General features: G+C 42.2%; 1 protein-coding gene across 2 annotated transcripts in view; it reads left to right on the top strand.

The window, feature by feature from the left end:
- Nucleotides 1-20,810, top strand: part of LOC140726818 (rho GTPase-activating protein 20-like) — a 129,073-nt gene that overhangs the window by 39,352 nt on the left and 68,911 nt on the right. For both annotated transcript variants that reach the window (XM_073043668.1, XM_073043669.1), the window contains exons 3-5: nt 7,427-7,597; nt 17,313-17,462; nt 18,178-18,219. In XM_073043668.1, the coding sequence (XP_072899769.1) occupies nt 7,427-7,597; nt 17,313-17,462; nt 18,178-18,219 (363 nt within the window). The remainder of the gene's footprint in view (nt 1-7,426; nt 7,598-17,312; nt 17,463-18,177; nt 18,220-20,810) is intronic.

Genomic DNA, 20,810 nt, shown 5'->3' with positions numbered 1-20,810 from the left:
GGGAGGGCGTGTCCAGAAAGGTATATGTAGTTCACCACAATGGGGCAACCACACCTGGTCTACTCTACTGAATAACTGGAAGAAACAATGCAAAACCAGGAATGTAGCAAACCGTGCCTATCTGAATTTCTAAAGCATCTTACACCTGTGTAGTCTTTCTCTCCGGATCTGAGAGTGCTGCAAGTGCACACAATTGGCTGCCTGTGGCCTGATTCCATAGTGTGGGTAGTAATTACATTCATCCTATTGATGGAAGTTTCGTGATACACCTCAGGACTTTCACTAATCACAATGGACAAGGAAGGGTTCACTGCTAAGTTTTGCTGCACTTGGTTTTGTCCCCTGTTGCTCTTCATCCAGTGTAGATCTCCTTAACTATTTGTGAATGATATGGCAAAGGTCTGTAGAAAGTTCCAGCAGCATTGAAGTATATTGAGAAAGAAATGAAGCTAAGTAACACTAATCAACTGTCTTGCACTTAACAGTAACTGCCTTTTGCTGGACTGGTCTCTGCCAGGCATCTGGATTTTGTTTTCCAGATGGCCATTTCAGGCTGCATAACACTACACTTGTTCCGCTTCAGTTCAACTTTCTACTTTCATAGCCCACTGTGTTTCAGTTTAGTTTCCATAGTGACAAGGATATGGTTTTGCTTAAATAAACACTCACCACCCCTTGTACTATTTTAGCCATCAGTGACTGAAAAGACCTTTGGGTTGACTTAACTGCAAATGGTAGCTTGGAAGTGCCAACTCATAGAGCCTATATTCACCTGGGTATGGAATGAGCCAGGCTGGAGTATCCTTCCTTGGATACAGGATACAGAGCTGGGACTCTTCCTTGGACATGGGACACAGAGCCAGGACTCTTCCTTGGACATGGGACACAGAGCCAGGACTCTGACTTGGACACGGGACACAGAGCCAGGACTCTTCCTTGGACATGGGACACAGAGCCAGGACTCTTACTTGGACACGGGACACAGAGCCGGGACTCTGACTTGGACACGGGACACAGAGCCGGGACTCTTCCTTGGACATGGGACACAGAGCCAGGACTCTTCCTTGGACATGGGACACAGAGCCAGGACTCTGACTTGGACACGGGACACAGAGCCGGAACTCTGACTTGGACACGGGACACAGAGCCGGAACTCTGACTTGGACATGGGACACAGAGCCGGGACTGACTTGGACACGGGACACAGAGCCGGGACTCTGACTTGGACACGGGATACAGAGCCGGAACTCTGACTTGGACACAGGACACAGAGCTGGGACTCTTCCTTGGACACGGGACACAGAGCCGGGACTCTGACTTGGACACGGGACACAGAGCCGGGACTCTGACTTGGACACGGGACACAGAGCCGGGACTCTGACTTGGACACGGGACACAGAGCCGGGACTCTTCCTTGGACATGGGACACAGAGCCGGGACTCTTCCTTGGACATGGGACACAGAGCCAGGACTCTTACTTGGACATGGGACACAGAGCCGGGACTCTGACTTGGACACGGGACACAGAGCCGGGACTCTTCCTTGGACATGGGACACAGAGCCAGGACTCTTCCTTGGACATGGGACACAGAGCCAGGACTCTTACTTGGACATGGGACACAGAGCCGGGACTCTGACTTGGACACGGGACACAGAGCCGGGACTCTGACTTGGACACGGGACACAGAGCCGGGACTCTGACTTGGACATGGGACACAGAGCCGGGACTCTGACTTGGACACGGGACACAGAGCCGGGACTCTGACTTGGACACGGGACACAGAGCCGGGACTCTGACTTGGACATGGGACACAGAGCCGGAACTCTGACTTGGACACGGGACACAGAGCCGGGACTCTGACTTGGACATGGGACACAGAGCTGGAACTCTGACTTGGACACGGGACACAGAGCCGGGACTGACTTGGACACGGGACACAGAGCCGGAACTCTGACTTGGACACGGGACACAGAGCCGGGACTCTGACTTGGACATGGGACACAGAGCTGGAACTCTGACTTGGACACGGGACACAGAGCCGGAACTCTGACTTGGACATGGGACACAGAGCCGGGACTGACTTGGACACGGGACACAGAGCCGGGACTCTGACTTGGACACGGGACACAGAGCCGGGACTCTGACTTGGACACGGGACACAGAGCCGGGACTCTGACTTGGACACAGGACACAGAGCCGGGACTCTTCCTTGGACACGGGACACAGAGCTGGGACTCTTCCTTGGACACGGGACACAGAGCCGGGACTCTGACTTGGACACGGGACACAGAGCCGGGACTCTGACTTGGACACGGGACACAGAGCCGGGACTCTTCCTTGGACATGGGACACAGAGCCAGGACTCTTCTTTGGACATGGGACACAGAGCCAGGACTCTGACTTGGACACGGGACACAGAGCCGGAACTCTGACTTGGACACGGGACACAGAGCCGGAACTCTGACTTGGACACGGGATACAGAGCCGGAACTCTGACTTGGACACGGGACACAGAGCCGGGACTCTGACTTGGACACGGGACACAGAGCCGGAACTCTGACTTGGACACGGGACACAGAGCCGGAACTCTGACTTGGACACGGGACACAGAGCCGGGACTCTGACTTGGACATGGGACACAGAGCCGGGACTCTTCCTTGGACATGGGACACAGAGCTGGGACTCTTCCTTGGACATGGGACACAGAGCTGGAACTCTGACTTGGACACGGGACACAGAGCCGGGACTCTGACTTGGACACGGGACACAGAGCCGGGACTCTGACTTGGACACGGGACACAGAGCCGGGACTCTGACTTGGACACGGGACACAGAGCCGGGACTCTGACTTGGACACGGGACACAGAGCCGGGACTCTGACTTGGACACGGGACACAGAGCCGGGACTCTGACTTGGACACGGGACACAGAGCCGGGACTCTTCCTTGGACATGGGACACAGAGCCGGGACTCTTCCTTGGACATGGGACACAGAGCCAGGACTCTTACTTGGACATGGGACACAGAGCCGGGACTCTGACTTGGACACGGGACACAGAGCCGGGACTGACTTGGACACGGGACACAGAGCCGGGACTCTGACTTGGACACGGGACACAGAGCCGGGACTCTGACTTGGACACGGGACACAGAGCCGGGACTCTGACTTGGACACGGGACACAGAGCCGGGACTCTGACTTGGACACGAGACACAGAGCCGGGACTCTGACTTGGACACGGGACACAGAGCCGGGACTCTGACTTGGTCACGGGACACAGAGCCGGGACTCTGACTTGGACACGGGACACAGAGCCGGGACTCTGACTTGGACACGGGACACAGAGCCGGGACTCTGACTTGGACACGGGACACAGAGCCGGGACTCTGACTTGGACACTGGACACAGAGCCGGAACTCTGACTTGGACACGGGACACAGAGCCGGAACTCTGACTTGGACACTGGACACAGAGCCGGAACTCTGACTTGGACACGGGACACAGAGCCGGAACTCTGACTTGGACACGGGACACAGAGCCGGGACTCTGACTTGGTCACGGGACACAGAGCCGGGACTCTGACTTGGACACGGGACACAGAGCCGGGACTCTGACTTGGACACGGGACACAGAGCCGGGACTCTTCCTTGGACATGGGACACAGAGCTGGAACTCTGACTTGGACACGGGACACAGAGCCGGAACTCTGACTTGGACACTGGACACAGAGCCGGAACTCTGACTTGGACACGGGACACAGAGCCGGAACTCTGACTTGGACACTGGACACAGAGCCGGAACTCTGACTTGGACACGGGACACAGAGCCGGAACTCTGACTTGGACACGGGACACAGAGCCGGAACTCTGACTTGGACATGGGACACAGAGCCGGGACTGACTTGGACACGGGACACAGAGCCGGGACTCTGACTTGGACACGGGATACAGAGCCGGAACTCTGACTTGGACACGGGACACAGAGCTGGGACTCTTCCTTGGACACGGGACACAGAGCCGGGACTCTGACTTGGACACGGGACACAGAGCTGGGACTCTGACTTGGACACGGGACACAGAGCCGGGACTCTGACTTGGACACGGGACACAGAGCCGGGACTCTTCCTTGGACATGGGACACAGAGCCGGGACTCTTACTTGGACATGGGACACAGAGCCGGGACTCTGACTTGGACACGGGACACAGAGCCGGGACTCTTCCTTGGACATGGGACACAGAGCCGGGACTCTTCCTTGGACATGGGACACAGAGCCAGGACTCTTACTTGGACATGGGACACAGAGCCGGGACTCTGACTTGGACACGGGACACAGAGCCGGAACTCTGACTTGGACACGGGACACAGAGCCGGAACTCTGACTTGGACATGGGACACAGAGCCGGGACTGACTTGGACACGGGACACAGAGCCGGGACTCTGACTTGGACACGGGACACAGAGCCGGGACTCTGACTTGGACACGGGACACAGAGCCGGGACTCTGACTTGGACACGGGACACAGAGCCGGGACTCTGACTTGGACACGGGACACAGAGCCGGGACTCTTCCTTGGACACGGGACACAGAGCCGGGACTCTGACTTGGACACGGGACACAGAGCCGGGACTCTGACTTGGACACGGGACACAGAGCCGGGACTCTTCCTTGGACATGGGACACAGAGCCAGGACTCTGACTTGGACACGTGACACAGAGCCGGGACTCTGACTTGGATACGGGACACAGAGCCGGGACTCTTCCTTGGACAAGGGACACAGGACATGAAGAGATGGAATTCCCCAACTCTGAGTAGCGGCAAATAGCCGGACATACCCAGCGAAGACGAGAACACGAGGAGACAGTCCTCAACTCAGAGTAGCGACAAAACTGTCGGACCTACTCAGCGGAGATGAGAACACGAAGAGACAAAACCACTAAATGATAGACAGTTCCTTATCTTGACACGAAATGGCTCCAAGTAGCGGCGAGCTCTCAACGCGGCCCAGGAACTACAGACAGCGGCTCTTGTCTCACTCCAGTGGGTGAATTTGATGGACCCACTCTGGTAAGGTAGCTTAACGGCTCGCTCAGATGAGGTAACTTAACGGGCCGGCTCCGGCAAGGAGAGGCGACTTACTGGCACTCACTTCAGGGAGAAGACTTGACTTGCTTCGGCAATGTGACCTGCTCGCACTTGCTTTGGTGACGTCCGGTGATGATCTTGCACCATGTAGCTGTAAGGCTGACACTAAATACTGCTGGTTCAGCTGAGAATCAAGTGCCTTTAATTAAAGAGCCCGAGAAACACAAGGAAACAAAGAATAAAGGAAAACAAGGAGTCAACTGTCCCAATCGTGACACAAACAAAGAAAATTTAAAGAAACCAGGGAATCACCGATCAGGACCATAACAGTATAGGGAGGATGTCAGTGATGAAAGTTTTTTTTTTACAGAGAGTGGTGGGTGTATGGAATGCACTGCCAAGGGTGTTGGTGGAGGAAGATACTTTAGAGACATTTATGAGACCTATAGATAGGTGAAGAGGACAGCACAAAATTGTGGGCCAAAGGGCCTGTATTGTTCTGTAATGTTCAATGTTCTATGAGGGTCTTCAACTGCACTGAATGGCACCTTTCTCCAATATGGTAGAAGAATGGATTGGATTCCAATGACACCTACATCAATAGGGACAGATTCTAGTCATTTACATCATATTTGAAAAACTATCGCTTTTTAAAATTCTTGGTTAAGGAGGCAATAATCCACATCAATGCTTCAAGAAATATGACCCAGATGTAATTTACAATCTTTCATTTAATAATCAGGATGCAGCATTGGGAAATTTGTACACTATATTACAAATTACTATATTACTGCTCAGTTTCCATGCCAACTATCCTCTTTTGACTTCGAATTTCTGCTAGTTCATGGAACTATAGAAAGATACAGCACAGACAACCCTTTCAGTCTACCTTGCCTGTGCTAATTGAAGTGCCTATCTATGCTAATTCTATTTGCCTGTGTTAGGCCATATCCTTCACTACCATTCCTATCCAAATTTCTGTCCAATGTAATCGTATCTGCCTCCACCTCTAGTGATAGTGTGGTGAACTACATATACCTGTCTGGACACACCACCCCGCTGACTGCTCCTGTGGCTCCTCCCACTGACCGTGGCTCCTCCCACAGACCCCGGTATAAAGGTGATTGAGGCCTGAGCCCAGCCCTCAGTCTCCCGGATGTAGCATGGTGGTCAATTGCTGCTTGTTCTTTCTTCCAGTCAATAAAAGCCGATATCTCGCCTCACGTCTCAGAGAGTTATTGATGGTGCATCAGATAGACAGTACACAGTTTAACACAGACTTAGAAGAGATGTTTATAAATGAAAGACGCTATAGTTAAAAGATTGCAGCTCCCCATCTTATCTTGTCATTTCTAGTAAAGCCAGTACAGTTCATGTCACACTAAGGTATGGCGTTTGTCCACTGTCAGTGCTGTAAATTTTTAGTTCATGCATTTCTTGGAGCTAGTATTTTTAGCAGTCCCTCCATTCCTCTATTCAACATGGCAGAACAGTTAGCCAGTAGAGTTTGAAACTTGGCTGAGGTAAGTAACTGGGTTGGTTTATGTCAACAGTTGTTTTAATACTTTGTCATCTTCAAGTCCCAGTAATTGCCAAACAGAGGCAACACTGCCACCGGAATTTCTCCAGCAACATAAAAATTAACCGGAGCCCAGAAAATGCTGCCTGCTCAGCACACTTTCCCATTCGGTGTGGAGGAACCTCATTCCATCTTCCACTGCTCTGATTTCTCTGCAAATAGGAAACTTTGCCCAATAATTCTGATTGTTGTTTGCTGTTCTCTACCAATGTGAAACCTCTCCACGAAATAACATCAGTCTGAGGTTCACCATGCACAATCGTTGAAATCTTATTTTAAACCCTGTATCCAGGAAAGCCATTAGATTCTGTTAAATGATCACAGAATCAACAGTACAGGAACAGATCACCATGTCCAGGTTAATCACTGTCTATATCAATCCCATTTACCGACGCTTGATCTGTGGTCGTAATCATAGTGAGATACCCTCCAGTTGAACATTTGGCTGCATACAGAGATATTCAGGCTTGACCTCAGTGGTTACAGTATATAATGATTAAAATTAGAGATGGGCAAAATACCAGTACTAGAGGAGCGTGGATAAGTCTGTAACAGGCTTGTGCAGAAAACTGAACATAGATATAATTTTTGTACCTGATAACCATCAGATCTGTCAAGCATTATTTAATCATTAATTTTAAAGATAGACTGTAGGTAAAATAATCACTTTCCTAGCTGATAAAGTTGCTTTGTATATTAAAATTGGTTTCTGTTCATTGATTTTTCTCCTTACTTCAATATCGTTCTGCTTTATTTTGCAGAGAAAGCTGCCTATCTCCTGTGAGCCCAGAGCTCTGCCCTCTTCTCCGGTCCATTACAGGCCCACACAGAACATTTCTTATGGAAGGACCTGTCCAGCTCAAGACTGGTCTCCAAACACAAGACCGCCATCTCTTCTTGTTCAATGACATTCTAGTCATAGCAAAATCAAAGTAAGAAAAGAGCAGGTCAACATTTCGGCTTCTGAACTTGGTCATACAGAGGGCACTGGTACAGGCATCATAGCTGGAAAGAGTAGGAGAGTAGTGGAGGTTAGCAAGGTTCTAGTAATCCTCTTTTGAATAAGAAAATATCATTTATTTTGCATTGTGTCCTGAGTGCTAAATTTGCTCTCAACTGGGAACAGTTGAGGTCTACAATTGATTTGTCGGCCATGGGACTGAGGCAAGGTAAGCTAACCAGGACTCTGCTATAGATTGTTATTGTTCAGACCTTCAAGGATGGTGGATATTGGGGGAATTACAAGATTAAGATCAGTGGTAGTTCCATAATTGATGGAATAGACTGCTATCACACTGCATTCTGGGATTACATAAAAAATAACTACTTAGGCACAGCATTATGGAGCAGTTGCCCATGGACCATGAGAGAAGTATCCACAAGGAGCTATAGTACTTTCTTATGGATCCACTGAGCTACTGCCTGGAACATTGCCCACGGTAAGGTGTTTCCCATGGGGTTGTGCACAGCCTGAACTGCTTTCTTATTGCAGCCAACATCAGCTGTTGCCAATGAAAAGACCTCAATGGGATCTACACCCTTGAAGCTGCTGCCCAGGAAATAGTAGCACCCAACTGCTCCGCTGGAGTTATATCACCAAGTGTTCATTCTGCAACTGTGCCCACCATTCATGGAGTATTGCCACTGTGGAGACGTGCCCACTATGAGCTATAATCTTCATTACTCTGCCTTTGGGAAGGGAATTAAGCCACACCGGAATTTTGAAGGCAACTTACAGTAAAGTGAGAGTGTTTTAAGGGCTTCTTCAATCTGGGAAAAACAGCGGAGAAATGTCTTGATGTGGAGTGAGTAAAGTTATTAACGTGGGTGGCCAAATTTTTAAAAATGAGATAAAGGATTAAAGATTGGATTTAGAAGTATATAAATGTTTTGTGTAAAGTCAGTGAAAGTATCTGTGTGAACTTCTGCAGACCAAACATGACTTTACCCCTTACTTTGACTCTTATTTCCAGACTCTTCGTCCCAAAGAAACATCCTCCTTGTTTAACTTCAGGCACCAATGTACCGTAGTGTTTAGCATGACAGTTTGGGGCATTCCGGAGTTCAAAGTTCAATTCTGGCTCCATCTGTGAGGAGTCGGTATGTCCTCCCTGTGGAATGCTTGGGATTTCCCTGGATATTCCCATTTCCTCCCAGAATCCAAAGATGTACTGGGTGGGTTAAATGGTTATTGTAAATTCTCCCATGATTAGGTTAGGGTTAATCAGAGTTGTGGGGTTGCTGGGGCAACATGGTTCGAAGGGTCAGAAGGGCCTACTTGCTGCTGTGTCACTAAATTAATACTGTAAATAAAAATGAGAAACCTCTTCAAGAACTGTATCTGGTTCAATGAAGTTAGATTTTATTCTGCTAAACTCTGAAGAATAAGGGTTTAATCTACAATCTCCTCTCAGTAGCCAATCTGGCAATTCTTCCCTACGCTCCCACTATAGGTGTAATTTATTTTTAGACAAACAGTCCAATATGGTACGTAATCCTTCAGATCTGTATGTTAGATTTTAGAGCCTTGTATACAAGGGTACCTAGGTCCCTTTAAATATCAGCCTTTCTTGATCTCTCACCATGTAAAAACATAATCAAATTTTGAAATAGCATTAAATATGAGCCTCACTTATCTTGCTCCTGCTTTTGGCTTATTTTGCTATGTAATGCTAAACCTCTGACCTATTATTCCCTTCTCAGTCAGGGAAATGTCCTGGGCACAGCATTACTGCATATTCTGCGTAGTCATTGAAGCATTGCAACACAAATCATGTTGGATAGTGTAACAAATGTAAACCTAGTGGATAGGAAAATATTTTGTAGGTTGAGTCACTAGATTACTGTAGTTATTTGAAAGCTATAATGATTTATTCCACCAAGTTTGTTTGTATGATGTTATACTGAAGGTAAATACACTACTCACTCAAAAGGACCAAAGAAAACATTGCCAGCACCGTGTTATTTCATTTATAAGTTTGCTTCCCAGTTCAAGGAAGTAGTTTATGACAAAACAAAAGTAAAACATTGCAGGTGCTGGAAACCTGAAAGGAAAACAGAAACGCATCAGCAGGTAGGCAGTGTTAGTGGAGAGAAACAAACTTAATACTTGAGATCAAATCCCAATCATCAGAATACCAGACAATATTATGGCTGACGGGGACGTCACGTGATGACGTAGGATCGAGACGCTGGAACCCGGCTCTCCCGTAAAAAGTTAATAAATTAATGTCTAAATGAAGAAAAGTTAGTCAGTATCTTCTAAAAGTTACTTATAAACTACTCCGGACTGTGTCAAGCAATGCCTCAAAGAAGGAAGATGAAGAAAACTAATACCGGGAAGATTACGCAAGTTGGAACAAGAGCGGGGCCCACGTCTGCCGAGGTACCCCGGTCTCAGGTACGTTGTGCCACCGGCGAGGCGGAACAAGAGACCGCGGCAACAATGGCCATTCCTGAAGGGAAGGGTCATCGTGAATTGCGCAAACCCGAAGGACGGAGCATGCGCAAACGGAAGCAACAAGAACTACAAAGCCCAGCTACCACTGCAACTGAAAGTGATAGCGAATCGGAGGGAGAGTCAAGTGTCTCGGAAGGATCAGATGAAGAAGAAGCTAAAAGTCCTTCTAGAAATATAGAAAAGACTTTGAGGCAAATAATGCGTAAATTAGACACATTAAAAATAATTAAAAATAATCAAAAAAGACTCGAAAAAAAAATGACCAAAATGGAGATTATGCTTGATAAAATGACAAAGAGACAGGAAAAAATGGAAAAAAGAATTACGGACTTGGAAATTACAACGGAGGACATGGTTGAAAGAATGGACAAAATAGAAAATGAAAATGCTGCTTGGGCATCAGAAAGAAAACAATTTATGGAACAAATTGATAAGCTTGAAAATTTCAGTAGACGAAATAATATTAAAATTGTTGGACTTAAAGAAGATATAGAAGGAGAAGACCCAATAAATTTTTTTCAAAAATGGATCCCTGAAAAGTTGGAAATGGAAGGAGAAACTCCAATTGAGATCGAAAGGGCTCATAGATCCTTAAGGCCAAGACCTCGAGCTGATCAAAACCCACGATCAATTTTGATAAAATGTTTACGATACCAAGACAAAGAAAAGATCCTGAAGGCTGCCGCCCAAAGTGCCAAAAATAGAAACGGGCCATTGATGATAGCAGGAAAACCAGTCCTTTTTTACCCTGATATAAGTCACAACCTGTTGAAGAGGAGGAAGGAATTTAACCCAGTGAAAAAAGCCTTATGGGTAAAGGGTTACAAATTTACAATGCGTCATCCAGCAACACTGATAATTTTTTCGGAGGAAGGAAAAAAATTTTTTCCCGATTATCGAAAAGCGGAGGAGTTTGTACAAGATCTTCCATCTATACGCTATGAAGATAGACCCAACGAACAGAATTGATGGACATTTATGGATATTATAGAAAAGGGGAGCAAAATTTTAGAAATACTAAATGAGAATGGTATTTCTTTTTTTTTCTCTTCTTATACATATACGTTTTTGTGTTGCGGGGGGGCTGGGGAGCTTTGGATCGGTTACTGCGGGATTCACGTGTGTAATCATGGCGGTTGCCATGACCCGTACAGCAGAGGGGGGTAATGTTGTGTTATTTTTCCACAACATTAGTAGGGGGGTATTTTGTTTTTTTCTTTATATTTTAATTTTCTTCTATCTTTTAGCCTGGATGATTGGGGGGGACACACATAGCAACACGGAGATTTTTATAAAGATTTCCCAAGATACCATGAAAGTGGAAAGATTAGGTATTATTATAGATTGGAATAATATAATAAAAAAAAAATAATGACTAATCTACTAAACTTTTTAAGTTTTAATGTTAATGGGCTTAATGGGCCAGTAAAAAGAAAAAGAATTTTAACATATATTAAAAAAATGAAAACAGATATAGCTTTTTTACAAGAAACTCATTTAACGGACACAGAACACCAGAAATTAAAAAGAGACTGGGTTGGAAATGTTATTGCAGCTTCATTTAATTCAAAGGCGAGAGGAGTTGCAATTTTGGTTAACAAAAATCTACCAATTAAAATACAAAACATATTAATTGATTCGGCGGGGAGATATCTAATTATACACTGTCAAATTTTTTCAGAACTATGGACCCTTATGAACATTTATGCACCAAATGAAAATGATGTAAAATTCATACAGGAGGTCTTTTTGAATTTGGCCAACGCACATGATAAAATATTAATAGGTGGAGATTTTAATTTTTGTCTAGATCCAGCTTTAGATAGATCAACAAAAGTTGTTACAAAATCAAAAGCAGTAAAATTAACTCTATCATTGATGAAAGACTTAAATCTGATTGATATATGGAGAAGAATTAATCCAAAAGAAAGAGATTATTCATTTTATTCAAATAGACATAAAACATACTCAAGGATAGACTTTTTCCTATTATCAACAAATATTCAAGATAGAGTGAAAAATGTGGAATATAAAGCAAGAATACTGTCAGATCATTCTCCTTTAATAATGACAATGATAATGACAGATAAAGAGGAATCAGTTTATAGGTGGAGATTTAATTCAATATTATTAAAACGTCAAGACTTTTGTGATTTTATGAAAAAACAGATTCAGTTCTTTTTAGATATAAATTCACATTCAGTTGATGATAAATTTATAGTGTGGGAAGCAATGAAGGCATACTTGAGAGGTCAGATAATAAGTTATACTTCTAAAATTAAGAAGGAATATATGATAGAAATAGATCAATTGGAAAAAGAGATTACGAAATTAGAAAAAGAATCCCAAAGAAATATGACAGAAGAAAAACGAAGACAACTCATTAACAAGAAGTTACAATATAATACGCTCCAAACATATCGAACGGAAAAAGCAATTATGAGAACTAAACAAAGATATTATGAACTAGGTGAAAGATCACATAAAGTTCTTGCATGGCAGCTAAAAACAGACCAGACTTCTAAAACAATAAATGCAATTCGAACAAGAGTAAATAAAATTACTTATAAACCTTTAGAAATTAATGAAGCTTTCAAGAATTTTTACTCTGAGTTGTACAAATCAGAATCACAAAATGACAATGTCAAGATAGAAAGGTTTCTATCACAAATAACTCTTCCAAAATTAAATACGGAAGAACAGAAGGGATTAGATATGCCTTTTACATTGAAAGAGGTCGAAGAAGCCCTAGGATCACTTCAAAGTAATAAATCTCCAGGAGAAGATGGTTTTCCGCCTGAATTCTATAAAAAGTTTAAAGATTTATTAATTCCTCCTCTTATGGAGTTAATACGCCAAGCGGAAAGAACGCATAAACTTCCAGAATCCTTTTCGACAGCCATTTTAATAGTATTGCCAAAAAAAGATAGAGATCCTTTAAAGCCATCATCATATAGACCGATTTCTTTATTAAATACTGATTATAAAATAATAGCAAAAATCTTATCTAATAGATTATCTAAATGCTTACCAAAATTAGTACATATGGATCAAACAGGATTTATTAAAAATAGACAATCAGCAGATAATGTAACTCGCTTATTTAGTATAATTCATTTAGCACAGAAGAGGGAGGAAATGAGCGTGGCAGTTGCTTTAGATGCAGAAAAAGCATTTGATAGATTGGAGTGGGATTTTTTATTTAAGGTATTGGAAAAATACGGATTAGGAGTATCCTTTATAAAATGGATTAAAACCTTAAATACTAATCCCAAAGCTAAAGTAGTGACAAATGGTCAAATTTCAACACCATTTCAGTTAACAAGGTCAACTAGGCAAGGTTGTCCATTATCACCTGCTTTATTTGTGTTGGCGATAGAGCCATTAGCTGAACTGATCAGAATGGACCCAGATATTAAGGGTTTTAGAGTTAACCAAGAAGAATACAAGATCAACTTATTTGCTGATGATGTTCTACTTTATCTAACAAACCCAGTGCAATCGTTGCGTAAATTATCCTATAGATTAGAAGAATATGGGAAAGTATCAGGTTACAAAATAAACTGGGACAAAAGTGAAATTTTACCTCTTACTAAAGGAGACTATAATCAATGTCGATCAATAACCCAGTTTAGATGGCCGGCAAATGGTATAAAATATTTAGGTATAAGAGTCGATAATGATATAAAAAACATATACAAATTAAATTATTTACCACTATTGAAAAAAATTCAAGAAGATCTTGATAAATGGATGGTATTACCAATAACATTAGTAGGTAGAGTAAATACTATAAAAATGAATATATTCCCTAGATTACAATACTTATTTCAATCACTACCAATACAATTACCCCAGAAGTTTTTTCAAGAGCTGAATAAATATGTGAGGAAGTTTCTTTGGAAAGGTAAGATGTCAAGAATATCGTTGGAAAAATTGACATGGAAATTTGAGCTAGGAGGGTTACAACTTCCAAATTTTAAGAATTATTATAAAGCAAATCAACTTAGATTTATTGCATCCTTTTTTGAGAAAGACAAACCGGCGTGGATCAGAATAGAACTAGATAAAATAGGAGAAAACATACCAGAAGACTTTATATATAAATGGGAATCTAAATGGATACGGGAAAAGAAAGAATCTCCTATATTAAAACATTTGATTGATTTATGGAATAAGATAAATGTTGACGATGAGACAAAGAAATCCTTATTAGCAAAGAGATCTTTAATCCAAAATAGACTTATTCCTTTTACAATGGATAATCAACTTTTATATAATTGGTTTCAAAAAGGGATTAGATATATAGGAGATTGTTTTGAAGGAGGTATATTAATGTCATTTGATCAATTAAAGAATAAATATAAAGTATCAAACAACACTCTTTTTTGTTACTTTCAACTAAGGGCTTACTTAAGAGAAAAGCTAGGTCAAACAATGTTACTACCGAAACCCAATGAAATAGAAACTTTAATTCAAAAAGGAAAGATTAAAAAATTTATCTCTTGTATGTATAATTTGATTCAAAAACAGGCAATTAAACAAGGAGTCCATAAGTCAAGACAAAAATGGGAAAGTGATTTGAATATCAAAATTGAAGAAAAAAACTGGTCAAGACTATGTCTTGAGAGTATGACAAATACAATAAACGTTCGATTAAGATTAGTGCAATACAATTTTTTACATCAACTATATATTACACCACAAAAAATAAACAAATTAAACCCAAATCTATCTGATCAGTGTTTTCGATGTAACCAAGAAATTGGTACTTTTTTACATTCTACTTGGTCCTGCTCCAAAATTCAACCTTTTTGGACAAATTTAAGAGTTTTACTGGAACAAATCATTGGAATACAACTTCCACACAACCCAACATTACTTTTACTAGGTAATATTGAAGGGATAAAACCGATAGCCAGATTGAATAAATATCAGAAAGAATTTATAAAAATTGCATTGGCAGTAGCCAAAAAAGCTATTGCAGTGACTTGGAAATCGGATACATATCTAAGTATAGATCGTTGGAAGAACGAAATCTATGGCTGTATTCCACTTGAAAAAATCACTTACAATTTAAGAGATAAATATGAAACATTTTTGAAAATTTGGCGCCCTTATTTACAAAAGACAGGATTAAATATATAGGTGCTCCGAAGATGAAATAATTGGTTACTTGGGGAAAGAAATAAATGCATACACCAAAGTTATTACGAACTCCGTGGAGCGTGTGGGGATCTTCCAATATCCAGGCATTCCTTTTTTTTTTTTTCTCTTTCTTTTTTTTAGGGATGTTAGGGGGGAGGGGTTAAGGGGAGGGGGGCTGGGTAACATTTTTTTTTTCTCATACACTTTTATTTTGTAACTATTTGAAAACAATAAAAAAAGTTTTAAAAAAAAAAAAAAAAAAAATATTATGGCTGACTTGCTAACCATCCTGCCCAGTTGTGAAGCCATTCTCCATTTATACATCTGGCATGGCTGACAGTAGACAACCTCAAAACTTTATCCCACTTGTCACTCATGAGTATAAACTTTGAGGTAGGGGAATTAACTTACAAACCAAGTGTGAATCCTGATTCGATTTTGCCTCTGTTCTCTCATCTGAATTGCTGAGATCCTCTCCGTTATTATCCTGGCAACAACCAGTCAGTTGAGGCCATTACAGGGATCAAACCTGGAGCTTACTTAATTGGAACATTTTAAAGGCAAAAAACTAGATTTGAAACCAAGTGCACTGTCCAGCTGCAGTGTTTGCAAGAGATCTGACTAAAAGATGTTCCCTAGAACTAATGTTAACATGTGACAGTTTGTTCACAGGAAACTGTTATAACATGCAACCATGTTTGTGAGTCTGAATAGAAACATCTCTTTCTCTGTGTCTTTCTTTTGTGCCTGACAATAAATCCTGCATGAAGGTTATTTTATTCAATCCTTACCATTTATATGGATAGTTCTGTAAATGACCATGACTATTTGAGATAGTGAGAAGCTGTTTCCACCAGCAAATAGTTCAAAGAGCAAGGTGCACAGATTTACAGTTTATCATGGGCATTTTTTTAATGCAGAAAGTAATTGTCTGGAATGTTGGTGAAAACAAAGTTAATCAGAGTGTTCTGAAAGGAATTGACCAAGCGTTAGGTTAAAAATAATTTTATCAGAACAATAGGTAAAGACTTGAGGAAATGAGTCTCTGGAATTGCCAGACTAACGGCAGCTCTAAGATATAATGGGTCTCTAAGTGCACTATAATGATTCTATAATTCCATTATAGTTTTATTAACTTCACATTGATTGAGAACTCTATTTAAAAGGGAATGTAATTTTTGGTGCAGATTAAATTCTATTCATCCTTATACTTTTCTTCCTTGACAAAATAATTTTCTTGTCTAAAATAATGCCATAAAATGAATTATTGGTAATAATAATTCAAGCAGAACCTGAACACAATGACCCAGTAAATTGTTCCAGTTCTGTTGGTTCTAATTTTGTAAAATGTGAAACTCTACATTGATTTTCCTCATTAAATTCTAAACACTAGCGTTATGTTTTTTTAAAACTCCAAAACATTAAACTAATTAAAAGCAAAAAGACAGAAGTTCAGGAGAACTTGTCTTAGTTCTTGCTTTTACTTTAAGTGAGGCATGCACGTATGATGTTATGAAGTATGCAATTCACATATTTTTACATGTTACCCATAATGAATTATTTAAACAAATAAAAAATGCTGAATCAAACAATATATTTGCAATATTACTCAAAAATACACAACAACTGATATAAGTTAAGTAAGTCTAATTTAAACACAAGAGATTCTGCAGTTGCTGGAAATCTAGAACAACACTTGCTGGAGGAACTCAGCAAGTCAAGCAGCATCTATGGAGTGAAATAAAGAGTCTACATTTTGGGCTTATGAAGTCTAATTTAACCATTAATTCAGCATCAAGGTAAAACTTGTCAAATTTAGTTAAGCCAAAGGAATTGTGAGAAATCATGGAAGTAAGATGGAAAAAGATCATAAATGGTAAGAAAGGTTATACTTAAACTATTGATGGAAGAGGGAGAGCAGATTTAAGGCTCTAGTCTGCTGATTGACCATGGCCACCTGCTATATAAACAAAAGTAGGTTAAGTGATGAGTGATTTGTAGAAGGGTGTAGGACACCAAAGTTTTGTTCTTTCTTACAGATCTGTAACTCATTTCAAGCTGAAGAAACAAATGAAAGTTAGTGAGGTTTGGATGACATCCTACATGGATGGAGTGTGTGAAGGAAGTACAAGTGCAGAACAATCCTTTGTATTGGGCTGGCCCACAACAAATTGCGTGGCAACTTTCAGGTATGGCTCAAGACGTTGGAAACAGAATTAATGACCATTCCTTAATTCGGTGAAACATAATTGGCAATTATATTTAGTGAAGCTCATTTCTGAGGTATACTAGGTGCAAGCTCCACAGATGTTGAGATCTAGTCCCTCACCTCGTGATTAAATTGCAAAGTCTAGTGATGCAAACTGGGCCACCTCCAGGTAGTATTTTAATTGAAGCCAACACAAGTATAACCTAAATTTAGAATTAATTAAAATATTAATAAACCATCTTCAAATTAATACTCAGATATAATGAGCAGATTATGTTTTAAATGAACTAAAATACCATTGAGTTTTGATTGTTATATTTCAACCACTAAAAGCAAACTGTCTTCAGTGTAATGGATCATATGTGAAATTTACATCATGCTTATTAATATTGGACAGAGCCAGATTGCAAGATGAAATTATTCTTGATTTATAGCTAAATACAATATTATATTTTCCAATTCATTGCTGATATTATTGTACATACTAATAGTTAGTGACTAATCTGAAAAGTTCTTAATGAGCAAAGCACATGAAATCTTTTCCTGCCTGTTTTTAAACACGAAAGCCATATTTCATGAAATCGTGTGGCATGAGTCTGTCAGACACTAATCTGCAATCTATCTTTGTGATAACTTACTGCAAAAGCTCGGTACGATTCTATTTTCAAAATTAATTAGTTATGTTTTTGTTTCAGCTCTATCGAACAGAAGGAGAAATGGCTCTGCAGTCTCCAAAGGTACAAAGTCTTGCAGGAGTTTCATTCATTGTCTATTATTTCATGCATGTTTTAAATTGAGATGTGTGAAAGCAATAACAATGAAACTAGTCAAAAGAATTTTATTTTTTATATCATACTCTTCAGTTAATTATTAGCCAATAAAATTAAAGAGGTCACCAGAAGTTTTTTCAGATACATATAAAAGAGAGGCGAGAGTGAAAATCAGACCACTGGAAAATGATGCTGGAGAGGTAGTAACGGGCATCAAGGAAACGGCGGAAAAACTGAATAAGTATTTTGCATCAGTCTTCACTGTGGAAGACACTAGCAATATGGTGGAAGCTCCAGGTGTCAGGGATCATGAAGTGTGTGAAGTTACCATTACTAGGGAGAATTTTCTTGGGAAGGTCTGAAGGTAGACAGGTCACCTGGACCAGATGGTGTACACCCCAGTGTTCTAAAAGAGGTGGCTGAAGAGATTGTGAAGGCATTAGTAATGATCTTTCAAGAATCGCTAGATTCTGGAATGGTTCATTTTCCTCCCCAAACTTAGGTCAGCTGCTGAGATGGCGGGCCTGGTTTTTCAAAATGTAGCTCACCCTTACAGCTTCCTTCGCGACTAGGACCCACAATCTGTCTCGCTCTTCTAGCAAGCCTACTGCTCTCTTCTCCGCACCTCAGTGAGCACCTCTGGCTATCATCCGCAGTCCGACCATCAGTCAGATAGAACCAATGAGCAAGAAGAGAAGTTTCTGCGATGCTTCACCACCTCTATCCCTTCTACAAGGAAGAAGTATCTGCTTTGGGCTGAGCTGTCCCACAATTTGCACACGTCCTCTGCCACAGGTATGCCACCTTTTGAGGTGCTTCATATTTACCAACCCCTGTTGCTCCCCGTGCAGGTGCCAACATTGGAGGTCCCATCCACCAGGGCCCTGGCTTGTGGCTGCCAGAATGCTTGGAAGAGGGCATGGAGGGCCATTCTGGCTGCCAGCTGCCCTCCTGCTGCCGGGCCAACCTCCGGCAGCACCGTAACAGACCACTCAAGCCTGGGGACCATGTCTGGCTGTCCACCCACGGTCTGACCCCGCGCACTGAATCCCACAAGTTCTTGCCACAATTTATTGGTTCCTCCATGATTACCCTTCGCATCAATCCACTTACCATCTCCAACTGCCACCATCCCTCAGGATCACACCTACCCTCCACGTGTCCTCCTCAAGCTTGTTGTCCATGGGCCACTCAACCCACCCAAGTTTGCACCTCTGGAACCTCGGAAGGTGGAAGTTGGTCCAGTGTACATGGTTTGCTGGTTGATGGATTCATGTCACTGAGGGCATGTGTACCAATATCTGGTTGACTGGGAAGGGTGTGGGGTACAGACAGGGGGATAGGTCTTGGGTGCCATCCAGACTCATTGAGGAGTTCCACCAGACCCATCTGGATCTTCCTCTGCTGTTGAGTGCTGGCAGTAGGAAGGAGAAGGATCCTGTCAGGTCTGCACAGGTAGGCGCCTCCCAGTCTCCACCCAGATAACAGGAGTACCTTCCACTCATTTCCAACTCATCATCTGCATCCTATCTGAACTCACAGTCCTTGTTCAACTAGTTGCTCCCAGCCTTCAGCTTGTGAGTTTAATATCTGTCTTCTATTGTTTTGTAGCTCCTCATGGCTTGTACTTTTACAGTTTGGTTATTAAAAATTATTGCTCACCACTAAGTCATCTCTACTGCTCTGCTTTTAAGTCAAGCTTCCTCTAGATTTCCAGACAAAGTTGTTGGGTATATTCAAAGCAGAGAGAGGTTGATAGCTTCTTAATTAGTATGGGCATCAAGGGTTTACAGGGAGAAGGCAGGAGAATGAGGTTGAGAGAGATACAAATCTGTCATGAATGAATAGCAGAGCAGACTTGATGGACCAAATGGCTTAATTCTACTCCTATGTCTTAAGGTCTTATTTTGTATTGTAATGGGTCCAACATTACTGGGGAGATGGATGGGTGCAGAGAGAATAATGGAACTGGAATATCCAACAATGCTATAGATGTGCAAGGCAGGACTTCAGTTTTTTTTAAAACTTGCTGCAAATATTTTGCCAATATCTACTCAGAGTGAGAGTTTGGCTGATTATACTAAGATAACAAACAAGTAGGATGGAACAACCTGTGGCCTTGAGGATGATGCAGGGCAATTAGCAGTTTAGGGTGGAGGAGAAGGTAGGATGGAGGGAAAAGGGAAGGAGGAATGGAATATTTCTGAGATTGAGGTTATATGTCAATGGTAGAGGTAGCCTGAAGTGGAGGCAATGATCAGTCCAAGTGTGATCTGGTATTTTGAAAATTTGGATCATGCTTAACAGAGCGAAGGGATTTGAAATTTCTTGATTGGGACTGGGGAGATTATTATAGTTGGTAGGGTGAGCTTTTGGGAGTTGTTTCCAATGCTCCTAACCTCTTTAATCTATAAGGAAGATGGAGAAATAAGCTGGTGACTTACCTTATGGACTCCCATGGGTTCAGGATTTGGGTTGGAGCAGATTTTGCCTGACATGGAATTGACCCACATCCCAACTTTCCCACCTCACTCAGGCCTTGATTGACATGGCAGTCA

The sequence above is a fragment of the Hemitrygon akajei genome, chromosome 4 (genome assembly GCF_048418815.1).
Source record: "Hemitrygon akajei chromosome 4, sHemAka1.3, whole genome shotgun sequence".
NCBI classification, from domain to species: domain Eukaryota; kingdom Metazoa; phylum Chordata; class Chondrichthyes; order Myliobatiformes; family Dasyatidae; genus Hemitrygon; species Hemitrygon akajei.
The sequence above is the reverse complement of the archived record's forward strand: the minus strand, read 5'-3'. Positions and strand labels throughout refer to the sequence as shown.